Source organism: Helobdella robusta (genome assembly GCF_000326865.2).
Source record: "Helobdella robusta unplaced genomic scaffold HELROscaffold_23, whole genome shotgun sequence".
In the NCBI taxonomy this organism is placed as follows: Eukaryota; Metazoa; Annelida; class Clitellata; order Rhynchobdellida; family Glossiphoniidae; genus Helobdella; species Helobdella robusta.
This window is the reverse complement of record NW_008704216.1, coordinates 1,254,228-1,275,352: the sequence shown is the minus strand read 5'-3', so window position 1 is coordinate 1,275,352 and position 21,125 is coordinate 1,254,228. Positions and strand designations below refer to the sequence as shown.

Here is a 21,125-nt window from a genome sequence, read left to right as displayed (position 1 = left end):
TTCCTAATTTTGATTCATTTAGTTTTTGTTATGAATTCAGCCGGAGATTTTGAAACGAAATGTCATTTTGTCAGAGTTTGAAATTTGAATTTGAAAATTTCAATCAGAACTTGCAACATGAATTAGTAGTAGATAGGTAGACATAGATAGACTCTATGATTTAGGAACTAGACTGAAATGTTTAATTTTTCTTTTTCGTTTGTCAATTTGATTGATAAAACAACACAAATATTAGTTTATAAAAAGGAATGTTATAGTTAAAACTATTTTATAAAACTATTGATATTGTTATTTATAGTTATTATAAGTTATATTATTGTTAAAAGGTAAAAGCAAAAAAAATTGAATTGAATTATTTAGGTATACAATAAAGCTAAACTGAGTTATTTAATGAATTAGTTACAAACATTTGTTTTTCACTCATAAATTTTTTTTCACTCATAAAGAAATTTTAGAAGTCAATAAGGCTTCTAATGAAAACAACAACAACAATGATGACATCAACAACAGCAATGATGACAACAACATCAATTGTGAAAGTAATAATGAAGAAAAGAATCCACAAAAAAATGATAACCAAATAGAAATTAGTGATGAAATTAGGACAACAACCAAAGAAGAGGAACAGAGCAACTTACAGAACCGGCCCCAATCTCGATCTCCATCACCAGCAAATAATAAACGTTCTAGAAGTAGGTCAACTAGGTCAAGGTCATATAGTCCCAACAAAACCAAAAAAGGTTCAAAACAGAGAAAACGCTCTTCAGATGGTAAGCTGATGTTGTTGTATGCTGATGATTGTTTACATAATTTCATTCTTAACTCTGTTTGTTTTGTTTTTTTTAACGTATTTTAATGTGAAAACACCATTTTGAATGTTGTTTAATTGTTTACAGATATCGAATTGTTAGCACCTCTTGATGAAAATCTCGCCACCATAATGGGCTTCTCGCAATTCGACACTACTAAAAAATCCTACGAGGAGTCCTGTCCGTACATTAGCGACGACGAATCAGGAGATAGTAGACCGCGCAGGTTTGGTCGCACCTCTTCAAATCGAGATAGAAGAGACAGTGGTTATCAAAGAGACTTTGGCAGGCGAGACAGATCAAGAGATGGTGATAGACGACGGAGTGGAGGTGACTCTGGTGGCAGCAGAAATCACGGCAGAAGTGATCCATTCAATCACAATAGGAGAGATAGTGGAGGAAGGAGAGGTGACAGACGAGACAGTAGTAGAGATAGAGGAGGAGGAGGATTCAGACGAGATTTCAATCGTCGAGATGATCGTGGTGGTGGCCGAGATAACAGGGACAGAGATCAAAATAGATATTCAGGAGGAGGTGGTAGTCGAGATAGGGACAGAGGAAGTGGTAGAGATTGGGACAGAAGGGACTATTACAGCAGGGATGGTGGTGATCGTAGGCACTCCAAGGATAACTTCGGAGGAGGGAATAATAGAAATAACTACAGAAACAGTTTTGGTAGTGCTGGAAATTTAGCTGGTGCAAACAACTTTGATAACAATTTCAACAATAAGAGTGATAATTATGGCAGTGGGGGTGGCATAAAACCTCTCATTGATCCTCAATTTTTAGCATGCGCTGGCATAAATAACGGACCTCCATCTAGTGCATCTAATCTACTAAGCAGTCAGAACCAACCGAAAAGACCATCAAGATTTGGGCCCAGCTTGAACGTCAACCAAAATTCCAATAACCCAACAGCTAGTAATACGAACAACAACACAAGTACCAGCAACCCCCAGATGAATCAAATGTCTCGGCCACCAATGCAATCGGGCTGCCCTCCTCCTCGACAGCAACAACAGCCCCCTCCTCCTCCTCCTCCTCCCCCACAGCATCCACAAAAGCACCAACAAATGCAAACAACTTCTAACTACGACACAAACAAACAGGCATCCACTTACAATTACGGCACCTCCACTGGATATAACATGCCCGCTTACAATGCACCGCCATCTTCTTCAAGCAGCTATTCAGTTACTAATTATTCCACTAACTACACAGCTACTAACCCAGCTAATAGCAGCTACACAGCTAACAGCAGCAGCTATTCATCTGACAGAAGCGGCTACTCAGCTAACAGTAGTAGCCACCAAACCAACACTAGCAGCTACTCAGCTGGCAGTGCTAACATATCATCGGGTTCGGGTAATAATTACATGGCAGCCTACAACTCAAGAGTCACAAATCCATACAATGTTGGTGCTCCTCTTCCAATTAATCCTCCCATCATGCCCCCAATGTCATATCCTAATCCATACGGTATGTTCCATTGCTTAGGTCTTTCCATTTTACAGTGCTCTTTCATATTCAGTCATACTTTACAATCAAGATTAAAATATATTAATTTCAGATGATTTTTTGAATCTTTAAATGTATTTTAACAAAAACCAAGATTATGTTATAACCTTAACCCTAACCAAAAATATTTCCTAATTCAGCTATGCCTCCAGTGCCTGGACCCCCACCCGACCCAAGCCAGTATGGTGCGTGGAATACGTGGAATAATTATTATGGAAGCATGGGATATGGATATCCAGGAATGTGCGGTTATATGAGTGGGGCTGTTGGTAGTGGACAGCGGCCCGCCACCACAACTTCTGCTACACCTGGCTCACAATCAGCTGGCTCGAGTACAAACAAATAGATAGAAGATTATTATATATTAATTATTTAATTAATTATTATTTGATTTTATTGCTATTATTTTAGGTTGTTTGTTTTATCATTGGCTATTTATTATCCACAATTGAGATGGAGAGAGCAGGTGGAGATGGACAAAGTGAAAGCGGGGTTGGGTGATACTGAGGCGAGTGACAGATGTGAATGGCGTCGAGGGGTATTTCGGTTTCATCATAGGTAGCCAAACGTATCTCGGGGAAATTGTCGTCTAAACGTGTGTTGTTGTTGTTGTTTGTTTTATTATTGGCTTTTATTATATGTTTTCAGTTTAGGGATCAATGTTTAAAATGAACATGTTTGTGTATGCGTGTGTGTGTGTATATACGCGTGACGTGTGTGTGGTTAGTTGCATGTACAGCATTCTATGATTTTATGAAAAATAAAAGGCACTTGTTTGGTCTTTCGAGTACACCGGTTTTTGGTACCTTAAGGTACTCTTTAGCTGTTTAATCTAGGTGATTATAATGCTAATTGTCTTGTTTTGATTGTTTTAAAGCATTTTAAGATTTGATTGGTTGTGTAACAGTTACTTTTTTGGACCTTGAAGTGTACTATTTTGTAAGATCTTAAGGTACTTATTAACAGTTTAACATGCATCTTATTTTTCGATTGTCGTTGAAATTAACTAAATGTTGTGGGATTGTATGAGATGGGTAGATGGTTCATTTTACACCTTTGTCTTATTACTACTTGTATAATTGATTTAAAAAAAACTGTTGCAATGCGTTGGTTGCAGTTTATTTTCTTGGTCATTATTATTATTTTTGTCATTCATTCGTATCATTAATTAGTATCATTCATTATCACTACATGTCATTTATTTTCATATAAATCTTCGCCATGCTCTATCATTTCAGTTACGTATTTGTATAAATATTTCACCAAACATTTTATTCTATTTGTTACAATAATTTTTAATTATTATTATTATTATTCAAAGTTTAAAATACTCGAAAAATGTCACAAATTTCGTTTAAAAAGTTCCTTTAGATCATCCCGTGTAAAACGAGTTTGTGAAGTTCGGCGCATATTTTCTTGTCTAGTTGGAAACTCTGTTGAATTTGTTTCAAAATAGTAATGGAATATATTGAAGTAATAATTATTATTGGATAATATTATAATTATTATTAGATAATATTATAACTAATTATTATTATGAATATTATTATTATACTGCTACTACTGATTATGATTACCGTGGTTACTATTACGATTTTTTTTTTTTTTTGGCTGTTCATCTATGTACTAACTCCTAAGCCAAAAGTTCTGAAAGCCTGGACCCCCTGAACCGGAAATATTGTTTATTGTTATTTATTATCTTTTTTGGCAGTGTTTATTTATAATCTTTTTACACTAATCGGTAATTCACTAACTCTGCTGTAGTAGTGTCTAGCTAGAGTTTCGTTCATCTGAACACCCCTCCCCAGAGTGAGACATCTGGCGTAGAAAAAACAACCTATAACACGTGAATGAGTGTTGGAAAATGTAATATTGGAGTGAATGAATGAGAAGATGTGTGAATTAATGAATGAATGAAAAACGAAAGAATGATCGAACGGAAGAAGAACGAATGAATAATCAGGATAGTGGTATATGGGTGAATAGCTTAACAAATTAATTAATAATAAATGAATGAATGATTCGATACAATGATCAAAAAAACCAAACAAACCCATAGATATTCCAATCTTGATGAAATATTCAAGACATCCGGTTTCTTTGCTGGCCGACGCTATATCTGTTATATCGACCATCCTATAATAATAACAACAACAATAATAATAAAAACATCTAATTATAACAACAACAATAATAAAACCAACACAATTACAACAATTTCATTCATAAATCAATAGGTAAAGTAGACGATAATGCGCATAAAATCGTAGCAAAACTGGATTATAAATTACATAGTAGTCTATGTTTTCGGTGAATATTAAATGAGAAAATATAATAATAAAACAAATATTAATAATAAAAAATAATAATAACGTAGTGGCCAGCTCTCCAGCTTTGGTATAGAGCATCCTTAAGTAATAATAATTTATCAAATTTCCTTTGGCATACAGATTGCCCTTTGTCGATGCTTCTTTCAAATATTGGTAACCTTAATTATTGTTAGAGGTATCATATTTCTTATTATGTTAATTGATTATATTATCATTAATATAATTTCTTATTAATTAATTAATTGATAATATTATATAATTAATATAATAATAATTATTATATTTATCATCTTATTTTTTTCTACGGGACCTTTTTCTTCATTTTCCTTAACTCCCATTCCGTGTAAATACATAGTTCCGAGGGCGCCTTAGAAATAAAATGTTATTAAAAATCATTCAATCAACCAACCAATCAGCCAAACGATCAATCCATCCATCAATCACTGACCAATTAACATTCAACCAGTTAATCAACCGACCAATAGACTCAAGAGATCCCTTCTTGCTAGCAAGATCGTGATAGTGAAACGCCATCTCGAAATTCTGATGATCCGGCAAACTATAAAACAAACCTATAAATAAGATGGCGATGATGAAGATAATGACGATCGTGGTGGTTATAATGATGTGGTGGTGGTGGCGACGACGACGACGATGAAGTAGTTACAATAATAATTTTCCATTTGTTATTTATGAATATGACGTTCACGATTACAACGACGAAGATGATTACGACGATGATGATGATGTCATTGATGATGACGATTATTATGATAATTATGATGATTAAGATGGCAGTGATGATGACGATGACGGCGATGATGATGATGCGACGATAGTGTTGAGTAAATAATAACCCAGTGTCGTCTGCGCCAGCGTGCAAGCTCCTGTCTGTTCCTCACCGTCCGCCGCTAGTTTCCAAAATCTTAAACGTTTTTCCAATGTAATGAGAGAGTTGAATAATTTATTTAAATTATTAATTAATTTATATAAACTATGATGCCTAATTGCACTAATCACTTCTCGGCCAGTTCCTCAGATCTGATTGTACCAGCTCCGTAAAAATAAGCTCTGCCGACGTTAACAGCGGCCGCCTGATAAAGATTTCTCGCTTTTGGATCCGTAGATGTTGCTAATTCGTTAATCATTTCAAAGCCTTTGCTCTGAAAGTTGTTATATTTTTATTATTTAAATAAATGTAATTAGTATATAAAATATAAACAAGTACATGTTTATTAACAAATACAACAATTTGTTAAAACAATTTTATAGCAAAAAAATAAAAATATTAAAAACTTAATGATTTACCTGATTCAAAGTTGTCCCTAGTCCATCATAGCACATCACTGCTGCCTGATATTTCGACTGAAAATTGTTCCTATTAGCCATGATCTCGAAGTAATGGTAGGCCTTTTCGAACTCTTTCTGCTCGTAAAAGTACTGCCCCAGTAGAAATAAACTGTAATCATCGTCGACGTTCAACATTTCAAATAGGGACTCTTCTATTTTTTTTCGTTCCTGATCCGTCAGTGGAACCCGGTCCAGATAATTCGAATCCCACTCCGTTTTCCGGCATATGTCAATTTTCGTGTCCATTTTTAACACATTTATTTAAATATTTTGTACAAAACTGACATTTATATTTGTTTATTTCTCAGAGATATTTGATATTTACAAGACATTTAAGCGTTTTTAATTCAAAATTTCATTCAACAAGCTTCCGCGTCTTTTAAAATAATGATATAGTTTCTATAGTAACATAACTCCTAGGTGTAAAAGTGATAAATATTGTTATATAAATAAATGAAAATGGTATACATTTTTGTGATAGGACCTAATAAATTTTTTTATTTTATTTATTTAAATATTAATTAAATGCTTTAACGTATTGACATTAATGAAAAAACGCAGATTATTCACACAAACGAAATTAAAAACTCAGTTTACTTTTAAACAGCCTCTTTAAAATTTTACCAGAGTGAGGCGAATTTTTGAAAAATTACTTCAAACATTCAAAGAAACAAGTTCTATAACATTCTAAATAAATTTTTCAAACATTCAATAATGTCGGTTTTGTACGCTTTTGGTTTCAATTCGTGTCGACAGATAAACCCCGGCCTGAACGCGGACCATATAAGCCAGCCGACAATACTCCGGTATGTGGAGTGCAGTCGGCTGTCCGATTCCTCTTTCCGAAGGGTTTATTTCATGGATGAAGATTTATATTTCAACACTGGCGAAACCATTATCGACGTGAAGATATCTTGGAATTGCATAGCGGCACTCAACACTTGGAACGAACTTTTAGTATGGTGTGATACAAGGAATGGAGTTCCATTCAATGTGCCTTTTAGATTTACTTCAATATGTTTCGGTACGACTAACATCTTGTATAATTCTCACGAACAATTGCTTTGGATGTCAACTGACAACATGCGGGACTGCCGTCAAATAAAATTAATGGAAAGAAGGTGTAATTCTGAGGACGGGGAAAGGCTAGTCGAAGAAGTTGTTGAATGTGAAGAAGAATTTATTGATGTCCAGTGTTGTGGGGATGGAAGTTTGTTTTTTTTATCAAAATCAAATGTTCTCTACCAATCAGAGCGGCCAGCTGGGCTATGTGAAAAATCTGGAAAGGTGACTGTTGTGAGAGCCGAATATGCAGATCGCATGTTCAATTTGTGGACACCCAAAATTATTCAAGTCACCTGCGGCAAAAATCATACACTTTGCTTGTCTGACGTTTGTTAGTTAGATCATTAACTATTCATTCATTTTCTCAACAGAAAATTATTGAAAATTAAAAAAAAATATCAATATTAATTTTAAATGTTAACAGACTTTTATTATCACAATTCAAAGGTGTGGTTTTCAGCTTTGGAAACGGCAACCAAGGCCAGTTAGGAATAGGCAAGTGGGATTTTGTGATGAGACCAAGGATGATTGATAAACTAGTTGGGACCAAGATAACAAAAATTTGTGCTGGAGGCTGGCATAATCTGGCAATTAGTGAAGATGGTGACATCTACTCCTGGGGCTGGAATCGTTTTGGACAAGTGGGATTGCCATTCAAAGATGAAAATGAATTTGACTCGTGGGTTGATGATGGTGATAACAATAATGATGATGACAAAAATAGTTCATCCCCAGCAGATGACAAACCTCAAATTGAAATAATTTTTCAAAATGCTGCATTATATCCAGAAATTGTTGTGAAAAAGGGTAAATCAAATTCAGATCATCAATCGTCATCATCCTCCCAGCCAAAACAACCACTATCATCACCACCACCATCATCATCTACACCTACATCCTACATTCAGATCCAATCAGTTCCACACCTATTAGAAGTTCTAAAACATTCAGATTCACCAACTTCCGAACAACCATCTTCAAAAGTCATCACGGACATTGCATGTGGGGCCAGACATTCTCTCTGCCAATCTGCGAATGGGAGAGTTTATTCTTGGGGCTGGAATGTGTTTGGCCAACTCGGTTACGACAGTGAAGAAGAATCGAGATGGCAACCTACAGAAATTACATTTTTTCGATCATTCAAAAGTAAACGCATATATGCTGGTGCCTGGAATAGTGTTGTGCTCGTTGAAGGTGATTATTCTAGTCACCTGATTGAAAGAAATAGTTCTTTGTAATAATTTTGGCCTTTTATATTTTCTCCTGAATTAAATTTTAGTATCTTTGTTCTTTTATTGTGACGCCATTCCTTGGGCTCTGTGAATTTTGATTTTTTTTCTTTAAAAGAAAGGAGAATTTTACACATTCAAGCATCTTTGAGAATTGATTTTATTTATACACCGCCCGCCCATATTCATTGCGTTGTTTTTTTACCATTTCAAGATTTTTTCAATTAGAAGTTTTAACTTTGATGCTTTTAATGCTGAAATTTTAACTGATTTTACTCCAGTTAACTGTACTTACTTGCATTATTCATTAATATTAGTGCGGTTCTTATTAGTATGTTGTTATTATTATTATTATTATTAATATCACCCTTATTATTTATTAATTTACGAAAGACTGATTGAAACGTTTTATTGCTATATAAATAATAAGAAGTCAGTAACAAATATGAAGTGAATGAGTGAAATGGCAGCAAACGTCAGAGGAATTAACAAATTAAAAATGTAGAAACTTGAGACAACAAAAAGTTAACTATCATTTTTTTATTATTATTATCATTATTTATTATTATTTTTTCATAAGAGCCTCTTCGATGACTACAATATCGCCATCATCGTCTTCAATGAAATCGTCATCATCGTCGTCGTTATTATTATTTTTATTATTAATTTGTCGATTGTCGTCGTTAGAGTTAGTAGCAGTAGAAGCGGTAGTACCTTTCGTTGCTGTTCTGACTTTCGATTTAGCGCTAGGCAATCTCATATTGACGCCCGTTCTTTTAGAGTTTTTGGGCGCACTGGCTTCAAACGCCATACTGGGGCCTCGTTTTCTCTTGAAGGAAGTCTTGCTAGGAGTTATCTCGATTAGGCAATCATTATCATCCTCATCATCGACATCATGATAGTAGTCGTCGCCATCGTCTTTGAAAGAAGCGTCCTTCTTTGGTTTTTTCTGTTTCTTCTTTGAGGTTTTTAGTTTCGGTTTCGTTTTGTCATTACCATTATTGCTATTAATATTATTTTTCTTCCCCTTGCTTTTACCGTTAGAGACATTTTTGCCCTTTCCACTCCTTTTATTAATCTCAATCAAGCTAATCTCAACGTCATCGTCGCCATCATCATCATCATCGTCGCCATCATCATCATCATCATTAATATTACTAGCATTATTACTTTTCTTTTTATTCTTCGTTTTGCCATTACTAGCACTAATATTATTAGTGTTGGTGCGATTAGTTAGACCGCCATCGCTGACGTCAAGAGCGGTGCCGGAAGGGAAGGTTTTCCTGGGGGTTCCTTTATACCTCTGCTGGTTGTATTTGGCGATGGTGGCAGTCGAGGAGAATGCCTTGGCCTTGATCTCCGATCGTATGTCACCGCGAGTCTTCAGCGGTTCCTTCACTGGCGTTGAACCTCTTGATGTCTGTAGAGTGTTTGAGTGAGTAACTGAATGAATGAGTGAATTAATGAAAGGTAAGTGAATGAATGATTGGGTGGATGAATGAGATGAAATAAATAAATCAAATTTACGCGTGTGTGTGTATATTACATCATGGTGAATGATTAAAAAGATAAGTGAATGAGAGAGCAGGCGAATAAACGAATGAGGATAAGAACTGATAGATAGACGAATAAAAAAACGAACGAAAGAATGAAACCCAAAGATCAGTAACAAATGGTTTTATCACAGCAGCAAATCATCTTGGACACCTAAGAACCAAAAAAATCGGTAACAAACTTGGTCGGCTTCTGATTCAACTTCAGAATCAGACGTCACATGGCTGCCGCTGTCCAACCTCTTCCTTATCTGTGGACATGAAAATTGAATTATTATTATTATTACAATTATTTATTATTTATAATTATTATTATTTATTATTATTATTTTATACCTTCTTTAGTGATTTATTCTTCTTCCAATCGTCATGCGAGGTGACCATTCTGTGCGAAAAAAAGCGAATAATCGAAACATGAAAAATTATGAAATATTATAAATTATTATGCAAAAAAAAAGTGAATAACCGAAATATGAAAAAATTATTTATATTATTATATAAATTATATATTATATAATATTCCATTTTGGAACGAGGTCTTCATTATAACAAATTTGATCAAATGATTTTGCCCATTTAGCGTTTATTAATTTCTTGAAAAGACATTCAACAACACGTAACCGTTGCAATTCACATTTAATCAAATTTGTTATGAAGAAACACATATTAATTATATACACACACGCACGCACGCACGCACGGACATACGACACACGTAAACACGCACGCACACACACACACACACGTACACACCTTGTAATATTTTGTACAATTGTATTATCGACAACTCTCAAAGACGGGTCGTTGAATATTGTGTCACATATAAGTTGCTTGTGTCTGCTGTATTCCTCTGCTATGGCAGACATTTCCTTCGGGGAATAATAATTTTTTCATATATTTGTATGTATATATGTATGTATGAATGTATGTCTGTGTAAGTGTATTTGTCTATATACTGATTGCAGTCAAGTGTGATTTTTAAACTCCATTGGATCAGCATTTTCAGAGCTAACTACAAGAAATGAACGGGCAATAAGTGAGATAAACAAAAATGAAGTTTACAAATCGTACATCTATGGCGTCAGAATTGAAAATTTTCGAAACAGCTGACGGCCTTTTAATCAAGAAGTCAATCTTCTGCTGTTCAGCGTCGTTGTACACCTCCCCAGATAACCTCATCGATGAATGGAGCTACATTTGAAATTGAGTGATACGATTGGTCAGTTTTAAGCGGTGCTCTGATGTGATTGGTTGACGTTATTCGGAGTAAAATAACGGCATGATATGATTGGTTAATTAAATGAGTGGAATTCGATTTTAAATGAAGAAATATGACTGGTTGGTTTTAATTAATGCTATAGCGTGATTGGTGGAAGTTGTAAGGGTAAAAAAGAGCTTTGACATTATTGGTAGATGTTAATGAAACAAACATGTGAATGCACGAATGACAGACAGGTTAGTGATTGATTGGAGTTATTAAAAGCATTACAATGTAATTGAATAAAGTCAGAGGAAGTGACTTAATAATGTTGATGGTGCTAAAATACAATTGGCTGATAAAAATAGTTAATGTGACGTGATTGGTGGAATTTAACGTGATTAAAATTTTGGCTGATGCAATTGGTTGAACTTAGCATCATTCTACAAGTTGATACCATAACAACAACAATAATAATAAATTAATAATAATAATAAATAATTAATAATGGTTTTTGATAAAAAATTTAAAAACACCTCTGTCTTAAAAGCAACAAATTGAAATGCCTTGAGCCTTCTTAGGCAATTAAATGCATATAACACATCACTGTATTGATTGACTGAAAGACTATTACTATTACTATTATTATTATTATTATTAATATTGTTATTGATATTTTTACTATTTTTATCACTATTGTTCATGTTGTCATTATCACTATATCTCGCTACATTATTGTTATCAATACCGGTGTAAGCATTTTCATTCTTATTCAAATTAACGTTGTTATCATAATTATCGCTGATATTATTGTTATTATTACTATTATTGATGTTATTATTATTATTATTATTATTACTGATAATATTATCATAACCCCTAACAACACTACTGATAAGGTCAATGTTGTCGTCATCTATGTTGTTGTTGTTGTTGATGTTATAGATGTTGTTGTTGCTGTGGTTTTTAATGCAATCCCCAACAACGTTAACTTTTCTATTGCTGTCATCGTTGATGTTGTTGTTGTCATCATCGTCAGTTTTAACGACACCAACGATTTTGTTTCGGACATCATCGTCATCGTCGATGTTTATAATGTCATCGTTGATGTTGTTGTTGTCGTTGTAGCCACTAACGTTTATCACGTCATTGGCTTCCTCGTCGTTGATGAGAATAGCATTCCTTTCACGGTGCTCTGTAACCAAAAAAATGAAAATAATAATGAATAGTTGCGCTGAGAGAGAGAGAAATTAAGTGTAAAAAGATAAACCAAAATTTCAGAATAAAAAAAATCCAACGTGTGTAAAGTTGGTTGGCTCTATGCTTGACATCATCTACAAACATTAACAAGTCCTCCCACTCCTGCAATGTCAACCTCACCTAATTGATTAATTAATTAACTAATTAATTAATTATTAAATGGATGAATAAATGAATGATTGAAAACATAAACAGTTATTTATTGATGGATTAATTCATTAATAAAAATTTAGTCAATCAACTAATTGTTTAGTCAATCAATCAAATTACTATCACTTTCAGTTGAATAAAAAGTTAATTACTTTCACTTTAGGCTGAAATGGATGTGTATGGTACAAGGCGTAGAACAGATATATACTGCATACCCTGATGCTGAATGGCTGGACGGGATTCAAAAATATCGACACCAACTTCATGCACTCTTCTGTGAACTATTTTTAGGTATTTCTTGGTGAGAGATTTTTAATTGGGGACTAACAAATAGAAATAAAAAATGACTAATTGATTAAAAAGTTAATTCAATCTATTTAATACTTTCAAACAGTAAGTCATATAAAAGATATCATAAAAAAAACAGTTAAATTTACAAATACTTTTTGGTAAAAGTATTAAAAATAAAACAATAGATGAATTAGCAATGATTGTTTTTAAGTTTTACATGGCCAAAAAATGATAAAATAATTTTTAATTAAATAAATTTCAATTAAAAAGTAAAAAAATTAGAATAAAAACCTCTCGACATTCCCTGTCATTTATTCTGCCGGAAAATAGGCAATCAAAGTGCATGTCGGTCCAAACCTTCAAGAAATCGGCATAGCTGATTGAGTGCAAGCTTCGAAATCTCTCACACAGTGCCTCAAAGTCACTGGAGATTCCCATGCTTCGAGAACTGAAGTACTCGTTCATTTTTATAATTAAAGTTAACTTTTTAAATCTGCAAAATAAATTAATACAATTGCTGAAATAATAATTTTAAAAAATTTTATTAGATTTTTATTATTTAAATCAAATAAATATACCGACTCTGTTTATTAAAAAAAAAACTAAAAGTGGAAAACGTTAATTAAGTTAAAAAGTATAGCGCTTTATTTTTGTTTAATTTATAAGAGCTTTACTATGATTGTAGAATTAGATAAACCATAGTAAAGCGAGTTACAATGATTAATTCTAAATAAGACTAACGAAGTAACAAGAAGGAGAAAAGTAGGATCGTCAAGAAAAGACAAAAGTTTTTTATTCTAAGTAGATGAAAGTAAGAACTTCTATCAATACTATTAATCTGAGAAGAAAGAGGCATTCTAGATAAAGCCTAGACTACGAAACTTGTGAGAAACATCAAGAGTTTTAGAATCAGGAAAGATAATAGGAGGAATAGTAATAAAGTGTTTAGATGTATTTAAACAAACTAAGAAGGCCAATGATGAAACCATGTGGTACCCCAGAAGTATGATTATGATTATTAAAATTATGATCAACAGTATCAAACGCAGAGAAAAAGTCAAGAGCAAGAAGAGGAACTTTTGTCACTGGAGAGAAGGATCTACTATGTATTTACTAATCACGACTTAAATATCTAAGTTTTTCTCTATTTGCATAAATACATGAGGGTCTAAAATTTTAATTTTTTCGTCATTTTTCGTTATTTCATTTTTCAAAATATGATAATATTCAAGAGAAAAATCTGCAATAAACAAACATTTCAACTTTTAATTTCAAATTCAAAGATCAAATTCACATTCTTCTTCGTTCTAGTGCCCTCGTGCCTTATCTTTTCAGAACATTAGCGACCATCGACCTCCACAAAACCCGATCTTTAACACTCTGTAGTGTGCTGATATTCAACAAGTGACACGAGGACTTCACGAATGTTGTTCATTGTTAGCCGCGATCTCTTTTCTGTGCAATCTCTCCAGTAGCTAGATTTTCCATTCTTTCTTTCCGCATGATGTGACCAAAAAAACTTTAATTGCCCCCGTCGGGTTATCTGTAGTATTTCCTCTTTTCATAATCGGACTGGTTTCATAAATTCACATTAAAACCCGATATTTCTGTGTTGTTATAAATGATTGTCTAGAGATTTTAATTTGGAAATAATGTGCCTTGGAGGTTGAAAAGGTGTAAATCATCATTTATGGTCAAGCCCGGTGTTTTATACCTTCATAATTTAAACTGTGCAAAGTTTTTTATAATTTTCATCCTAAATCTCTCACTTATTCATTCACCAGCTCATTCACTCAATTATTTTCTCTCTCTCTCTCTCTCTCTCTCTCACTCTTTCTTTCTTTTTTCTTTCTGCATCTCATATGCTGCAAACTTACCAACACAGGGGATCCAATACATACACATCTACAACTTTCTATCTAAAATACTCTTTGTCTCTCTCTCTCTCTCTCTCTCTTTCTCTCTCTTCCTCTATTTTATCTTTCACTAGTTTACTACTAGATAAACATCGATAAATTGAAATACATTTGACAAGTTGCTTTAGCATTTCAAACAAGCACATATTCTTACACAAACTAACAAACACACACACGCGCGCGCGCGCATACGAGTCGAAAGAAACATTTATGGATTTATACGTTAAATTATTCCAGAATATATAGTTGCTCATCAGTCACAAGGATCAAGGCTTTGGCAAATTATTTATCGTTTAAATTATAAAATTGTATATTTAAATGGATATAAAATGAATATAAAAATCTATATTTCGACTTGCTTATGTATATGTACACACACACACACACACACACACACACACACACACACACACACACACACACACACACACACACACACACACACACAGCACACACACACACACATATATATATATATCCTTTGATATATATATATATATATATATATAATCGGTTTATATCATCAGTATATATATCTGTATACCTCTTTATTAATGCTTGTGTTAGTCTCAGCAGATATAAAAGAATATGTACTAAAGTCTAACGAAACCAATTTTAGCTTTTATAGTATTCAAATAATAATATAACATTCTTACTAATACTTCTACTAGCACTGATATTACCACACAATTATTACTACTAACTTTTACTACTACAGTCTTTATTAATACCTTCATAATACGACTTTTATTGTTACTGTTGCTACAACCACTACTACCGCTACGACTTCTACTACTTCTACTGCTACTACCACTACTATTGCTACAACTGTGACTTTCAATACTACTGCTGCTACTACAGTTACTACTTCTACTAATAATAATTGTAGTAAAATAATAATAATAAATAAAATAATAATATAGGATGGTTTTGAAGATGGTAGTGATGAAAACCTTCGTATTGTTACTGCTGCTACTGCATCACGGTAAGTTCTCTCTTGCTCGTTTCATTGATTTTATTATTAAACAAGTATTGGCTTGAAACTTGTTGCGAAAAAAGAGTTTGTAGTATTTTTATTTCTTTCTTTCATTTTTTTATAAATTTATCAGACTTACATTTATTACCCTTTCTTTATCTACATTTCTCTCTCTCTCTCTCTTCTCTCTCTTTCTCTCTCTCTGTCTCTCTAAAGCATCATTGCCATTTGCCTATGAAAGATCCGTCAGAAATCTCTCTGACACTGAAAAATAAAACAACGTTCCCGTAAATACAGGCTTTGTTTATGCCGGAAAGGATGATGGCATCAATACCAAAAAACCTATATCGTGTGCGGACTGTAAATCTAATGTGAGCTTGAGTGGAAATAATGAAGTCACCGGTCCATGTTTCGATGTCTCAAAATGGGTGACCTGCGATGCTGGCTCCTTTTGCTTTTTCCAGTTGAAAATTAATTCTAAAAGTGAGTTTCCTGAGGTCTGTGTGTGCATGTGTGTTGAAGTGTGTGTGTATGCGTGTTTCACACACACTCGCACGCACGCACACACACGCACACATGTGTACAGTATAAAGAATAATTCATCGTCATCTGCTTTCAAATTTATTTATCTAGCAATACGATTAATGAATAATGAATATGCACATTCACACATACAAACACACACACACACACACAAACAGACACACACACGCGCGCGCACATACACACATGCGCGACAACAACAACAAACTAACAACAGATGGCAAAGCACAAGTATGGCGTAATTGCCAAAATTCGGTAGGGAGGAAAATCGTATCAGGGCGCGATCCCAACAACATCGAATTATCGCTATATATCGGAAAATCGCAAGGTAATTGCGGTACGGTCAGCAACATATTCGGTAGTGACGTCACTAAGGGTTTTACCAAAGACTGTAAAAAAATTTACGATAATTTTGTTGCTAGGTGGACAAAATCAAAGTGCCAGAGTAAAAGTTTCGACGATAGGAACAAAAACACCTATAGCGATAATAAAAAAAATAATAATAATAATAATGGTAATAATAATGGTAATAATAACGATAACGCCGACGATGATGGCGTTAAAACTATTAATAATAAGGATAAAATTGGAAATAATAATAATAATAAGAGTGATAAAAAAGCCGACGATGGCCCCACAAAGAAGACTGGTGATGATGATAGCGATGATGATGATGATAGCGATGATGATGATGAAGAAGATGATGAAGAAGATGATGATGATGACAGTAGTGACGACGACGATGAAGATAAAAAAGAAAACTGAAAATAATCAACGTGGAAAAGGCAGTCCCGATAAAAATAATAATAATAACCCTAATAATAATAATAAAAACTTGCCAAACCAAAACCTAATTAAATAACGAGATATGATTTTCCCGACAGACAATAACAACTACTACTGCTTATTTTAATGCATTTTATCAATTTGCCTTGTACTTATGGTGATGGCTATATTAACATCTATATATATATATATATATATATATATATATATATATATATATATATTTACAGACATTTAAATATTTAAATATAAATATATATCATCATCTCATCTGCTGTTTGCCAACCAAGGGCGGCAATAGCTAGTCACAGAGTCCCCATCTTCTATCTTTTGTCATTTTTCCGGATTCTGAAAGTCTTTTTTGATTACCTCTTTTTTTCTCTTTATATATATATATATATATATATGTTTATTCAATCCTGTAGAGGGTGAGAAAAAAATTTTATATAAGTTTAAATCTTACGTAGAGAGTAAAGGTTTGAGACAAGAGTTGATTTTTGTCATTGTAATCATGCTATTACACTACATTAACGCCCATCTCTATTTCCATGGCAACGTTTTGAGGCACTTCGTAATTTTGCGCTTGAATTCACTTTTTGCCGGTTAAATTTTATCAATTTATTTGATTTAAAAAACGTTTAAAAATGCAAAAACGCGAAGATTACTTATTAAATCGATTAATTCTTTCAAATAGAGTGAGTTAATAAATCAAAAACAGGATTTTATAATTTATTTTTTTTTTGCCACACAATGATTTTTTATTTCTGTTAGCAGTTAGTTAGTTAGAAGAAGAAGAGTTAGTTAGACTACTAGACTAGAGAGTCAATTATTATTTAACTAACATCACAAGTGACCTAAAAAGAATTTCAAACTAAAATATTTAATCATTCAAGATTTTCCATCTTTAAAAAATCATTTTTTTCTCAAATTTTATTTAAAATTTTTTTAATTTCAAGCCTCTCCCTGGCAGAAAGTCAGCCACTAGTAACCAAATCAGCCAGAACAACAAAAATAAAACGTACAGAGAATCCAAATATGTGGAAAATCCTGCCAAGAGTGCTGACATTGACACTAATTTTAGGGAATTGAAGATTGTGTCTAATGAAAAAAGTTTAAGAAATTTACGGTCTAAAAATATTCAATTTCAATTAGCTAATAATCATGATAATAATAAAACTAGGAAAGCTACAAATATCAATAATAATATTAATAATACTAATAGTGACATTAACAATAAAAACATTAGCAGTAGAAATAATAATAATAATAATAACAAAAATAATAATAACAACAATAACAATGATGATGATGATGATGAAGGTGATGATAATGATGAAATCAAAGATTATAATGATGAAACTAATGATGATGATGACGACGACGACGACGATGATGAAACATTTAAACTCCAGAAAAAAGCCAATGATATCTACAATAAAGTGTAAGAAACCTCTGTTATGTTATTATTTTATTATTATTATTATTATTATTTTTGTTATTATTGATAATAATATGAATAATAATAACAATGGCAACAGGGTAGAGTGTCTATCATTAACATCAACCAGAGCAACCAAAGATTCTCAATCATCAAATAGTGACGACGACGATGATGATGAAGGTACTGATGATGATGATGGGGCTCATATTTATAACGATAGTAACAAACAAGTAACAATAATAATAATAATTATTATTGTTATTAATATAATAAAAGTTATATAGCTACTAATAGTCCTAAAATTTTATGTAATGTCTACAGGAGATAAGAATAAATCAAAATGGGGAAGTCCACTTTCTAAAAATAAACTCGCAAGTGACGAAAATGATCTCGCGAAACGTTATGGTAATGATCTCCCAAAAGTTTATGACAGTGATGACGACTATGGCACCATTGATATCTTAGCAAAGTGGAGAAGGAGCAGACGCATTGAGAAATATAAATTGGAGAATTTGCTCTCGACGTCGAAAAATATCGCGCCGCATAAATTCGTGACGTCACAGCAGCAACAAACATCAACAGAAGGTGACATCAATGTCAGTAGCATCAGCAGTAACAACAAACCAACGTCACTATTGTCACCGTTCTCAGTGTCGAGATTCCATGAAAATTATCAGACATATTTGTTGGAACAAAAAAATTTAGAGCGACAACAGCATCAGCTGCAACAACAACAGCTTCAACAACAACACCAGCAGCTGCTGCAGCAACAACAACAGCAACAACTATATCCTTATCAGCCTTTGATTGTAGTTCCGCCCATCTTAATGTCACCAGAAGACTTTCAACAACGACAACGTAAGCAAGATGAACAACAGCAACAACAACAACAGCAACATCAACAACATTACTGTCGTTGTAATAAAACTGACTTGAAAAGTGCTGAAAATATTGTAGACAAAACAATTAAGTTTTGTTGTTGTCCTCATAAGAGATGTGACCAAAACATCAACAAAAACAATAACAACAACAATAGTATTTATAATAATAATAACAACAACAACAACAGCAATAACAACAACAATAACAACAATAATAATGAGATCACCACGAAAATATCAAGAGACGACACATTCTTAGATCTATATCCAGTCAAAGAAATTATGGTAGACAAAAATACCGTCTATTTTATACCAACGATACAACAAGAACATCAACAATTACATCAACAGCAACAACAACAACAATTACATCATCAACAGCAACAACAACAAACTCATCAACAACAACAACAAAGTCATCAACAACAGCAAGATTCATTGAGATACAAATCAGAACAAGGCGGAACAACAACGTTTGCGTTTGGAAACTGGATCAAGGAACAACAAAAACATCAACAACAACAAAAACATCAACAACAACAACAACAACATCAACGAAAACTTCAACAACAACGACAACCTAAACAACAATCACTTCAACTTCCAAACGAAAGAAGTGAAATGCTACAAGAATCCAAACTTCAACGGCACGACGATTCATTCACGAGCGTATCCAGCATGGATTGTTCTGACAACAATATGAAGAAAATGAAACCAATGAAGACATTAACAAATGATAAGAGCAACAAATCAAACAAAATCACATTAAAAACATCAACAACAACAACCGTAACATCGACAAAACCTACATTAAAACCATCAACAACAACTACATCGGCAACACAAACAACAACAGCAACACAGACAACAACAACAGCAACACAAACAACAACAGCTCTTGCAAAGACAACTAACACAACAAATTACAACATCAACAACAATATTAACCAAAACAATGATAATAACGATAATACCAACAACTCTGGCAACAAAACTGATGAGGTTGACGTCATCATTCCTAGAGATAGTTTGCTGGAGATATCAGACGAAGATGAACACAAAGATGACGAGATATTAATAGCTCTGAGGAGGCGTAGAAAATTATGTATCGACCAATTAAAACGTCTTACTAAATAACTAACAAAATCAAAATAATTAATCAACTAATTAAATCTAATTGGTTGATGAATTCCAATTAGGAATCCATACTCATTGAAAACAATTTGATCGGTTGATAAATTAACGTAATGAAAGCCGATTGGCTAATTAAATCAGCCAATTTAACAACATAATGGGCTTAATTGAATACAAATCCAATTGGTTATAAATTTTTCGCGTCAATGATGTGAAATAAATTAGACATTTCAAGTTTTTCTAGGTTAAGTTCACTTTCATTAAATAATAATCATCATTTGGGAGGTGATAATCTTATTGAGTTTTACTCAAAGTGCCAAAAAATGTTTGACCATTAAAAAAAATTCGTTTGTAAAAGAAGTTCACTTTTAAACATTTTATTTCATTACGTAGTAATTTAAATAAATTTGAATAAAAATATGAAATAATATAGGCAGCGAACCATTTTAGCTGGCTGGGATATAATAAATCATTATTCATATTAAAATAATAAAGTGAACACACACACACGCACACATACACATATATATAATATATATATACATGTGAGCAATATCAATATAAAAATAATTCAATATATGTTTTGATTATAAATCAATGCTTCTTCCAAAAAAAATTAACATTTAGATAAGACGTTTACTTTCGTATGTATGTATGTATGTATGTATGTATGTATGTATGTATGTATGTATGTA

The 21,125-nt window shown here is 32.9% G+C and overlaps 5 protein-coding genes across 5 annotated transcripts in view; 3 read left to right on the top strand and 2 right to left on the bottom strand.

Annotated features, from left to right (window-relative positions):
• HELRODRAFT_191665 (hypothetical protein) overlaps positions 1–3,647 on the top strand; it is a gene marked incomplete at its 5' end in the record, with an annotated part of 3,741 nt that extends 94 nt beyond the window's left edge. The window contains 3 exons of the mRNA XM_009018974.1: positions 447–770; positions 897–2,288; positions 2,468–3,647. Coding sequence (XP_009017222.1) covers positions 447–770; positions 897–2,288; positions 2,468–2,673 — 1,922 coding nt within the window. The 3' untranslated portion in view covers positions 2,674–3,647. The remainder of the gene's footprint in view (positions 1–446; positions 771–896; positions 2,289–2,467) is intronic.
• A 398-nt stretch (positions 3,648–4,045) lies between these two features.
• On the bottom strand, positions 4,046–6,142 carry HELRODRAFT_78931 (hypothetical protein; the record flags this gene model as incomplete). The annotated part of the gene is made up of 8 exons (XM_009018973.1): positions 4,046–4,164; positions 4,381–4,463; positions 4,701–4,815; positions 4,968–5,024; positions 5,137–5,229; positions 5,515–5,582; positions 5,678–5,820; positions 5,966–6,142. The coding sequence occupies 8 exons, from the start codon at positions 6,140–6,142 to the stop codon at positions 4,046–4,048; spliced, it is 855 nt and encodes a 284-aa protein (XP_009017221.1).
• Positions 6,143–6,617: 475 nt separating this feature from the next.
• On the top strand, positions 6,618–8,733 carry HELRODRAFT_99528 (hypothetical protein). Its single transcript, XM_009018972.1, has 3 exons — positions 6,618–7,403; positions 7,520–7,795; positions 8,057–8,733. Exons 1-3 carry the CDS (start codon positions 6,722–6,724, stop codon positions 8,308–8,310), a joined length of 1,212 nt encoding a protein of 403 aa, XP_009017220.1. The 5' UTR covers positions 6,618–6,721; the 3' UTR covers positions 8,311–8,733.
• Positions 8,734–8,866: 133 nt separating this feature from the next.
• Positions 8,867–13,292, bottom strand: HELRODRAFT_191663 (hypothetical protein; the record flags this gene model as incomplete). The annotated part of the gene is made up of 9 exons (XM_009018971.1): positions 13,045–13,292; positions 12,615–12,743; positions 12,351–12,432; positions 11,589–12,247; positions 10,926–11,045; positions 10,608–10,723; positions 10,191–10,239; positions 10,037–10,105; positions 8,867–9,721 (listed from the first exon to the last, which is right to left on the bottom strand). Exons 1-9 carry the CDS (start codon positions 13,216–13,218, stop codon positions 8,867–8,869), a joined length of 2,253 nt encoding a protein of 750 aa, XP_009017219.1. The 5' UTR covers positions 13,219–13,292.
• A 2,313-nt stretch (positions 13,293–15,605) lies between these two features.
• Positions 15,606–20,433, top strand: HELRODRAFT_172303 (hypothetical protein; the record flags this gene model as incomplete). Its single annotated transcript, XM_009018970.1, has 7 exons — positions 15,606–15,654; positions 15,943–16,128; positions 16,406–16,837; positions 17,400–17,576; positions 17,746–17,747; positions 17,931–18,084; positions 18,737–20,433. The coding sequence occupies 7 exons, from the start codon at positions 15,606–15,608 to the stop codon at positions 20,431–20,433; spliced, it is 2,697 nt and encodes an 898-aa protein (XP_009017218.1).
• Positions 20,434–21,125: the final 692 nt, after the last annotated feature.

Excerpts from the sequence above, each read along its gene's own strand:
- HELRODRAFT_99528 (XM_009018972.1), top strand. The coding sequence starts at position 6,722 with ATGTCGGTTTTGTACGCTTTTGGTTTCAATTCGTGTCGACAGATAAAC. Across the intron at positions 7,404-7,519 it reads ACTTTGCTTGTCTGACGTTT|GTGTGGTTTTCAGCTTTGGA; the intron begins GTTAGTTAGATC and ends CACAATTCAAAG. Across the intron at positions 7,796-8,056 it reads TAATGATGATGACAAAAATA|TCATCACGGACATTGCATGT; the intron begins GTTCATCCCCAG and ends CATCTTCAAAAG.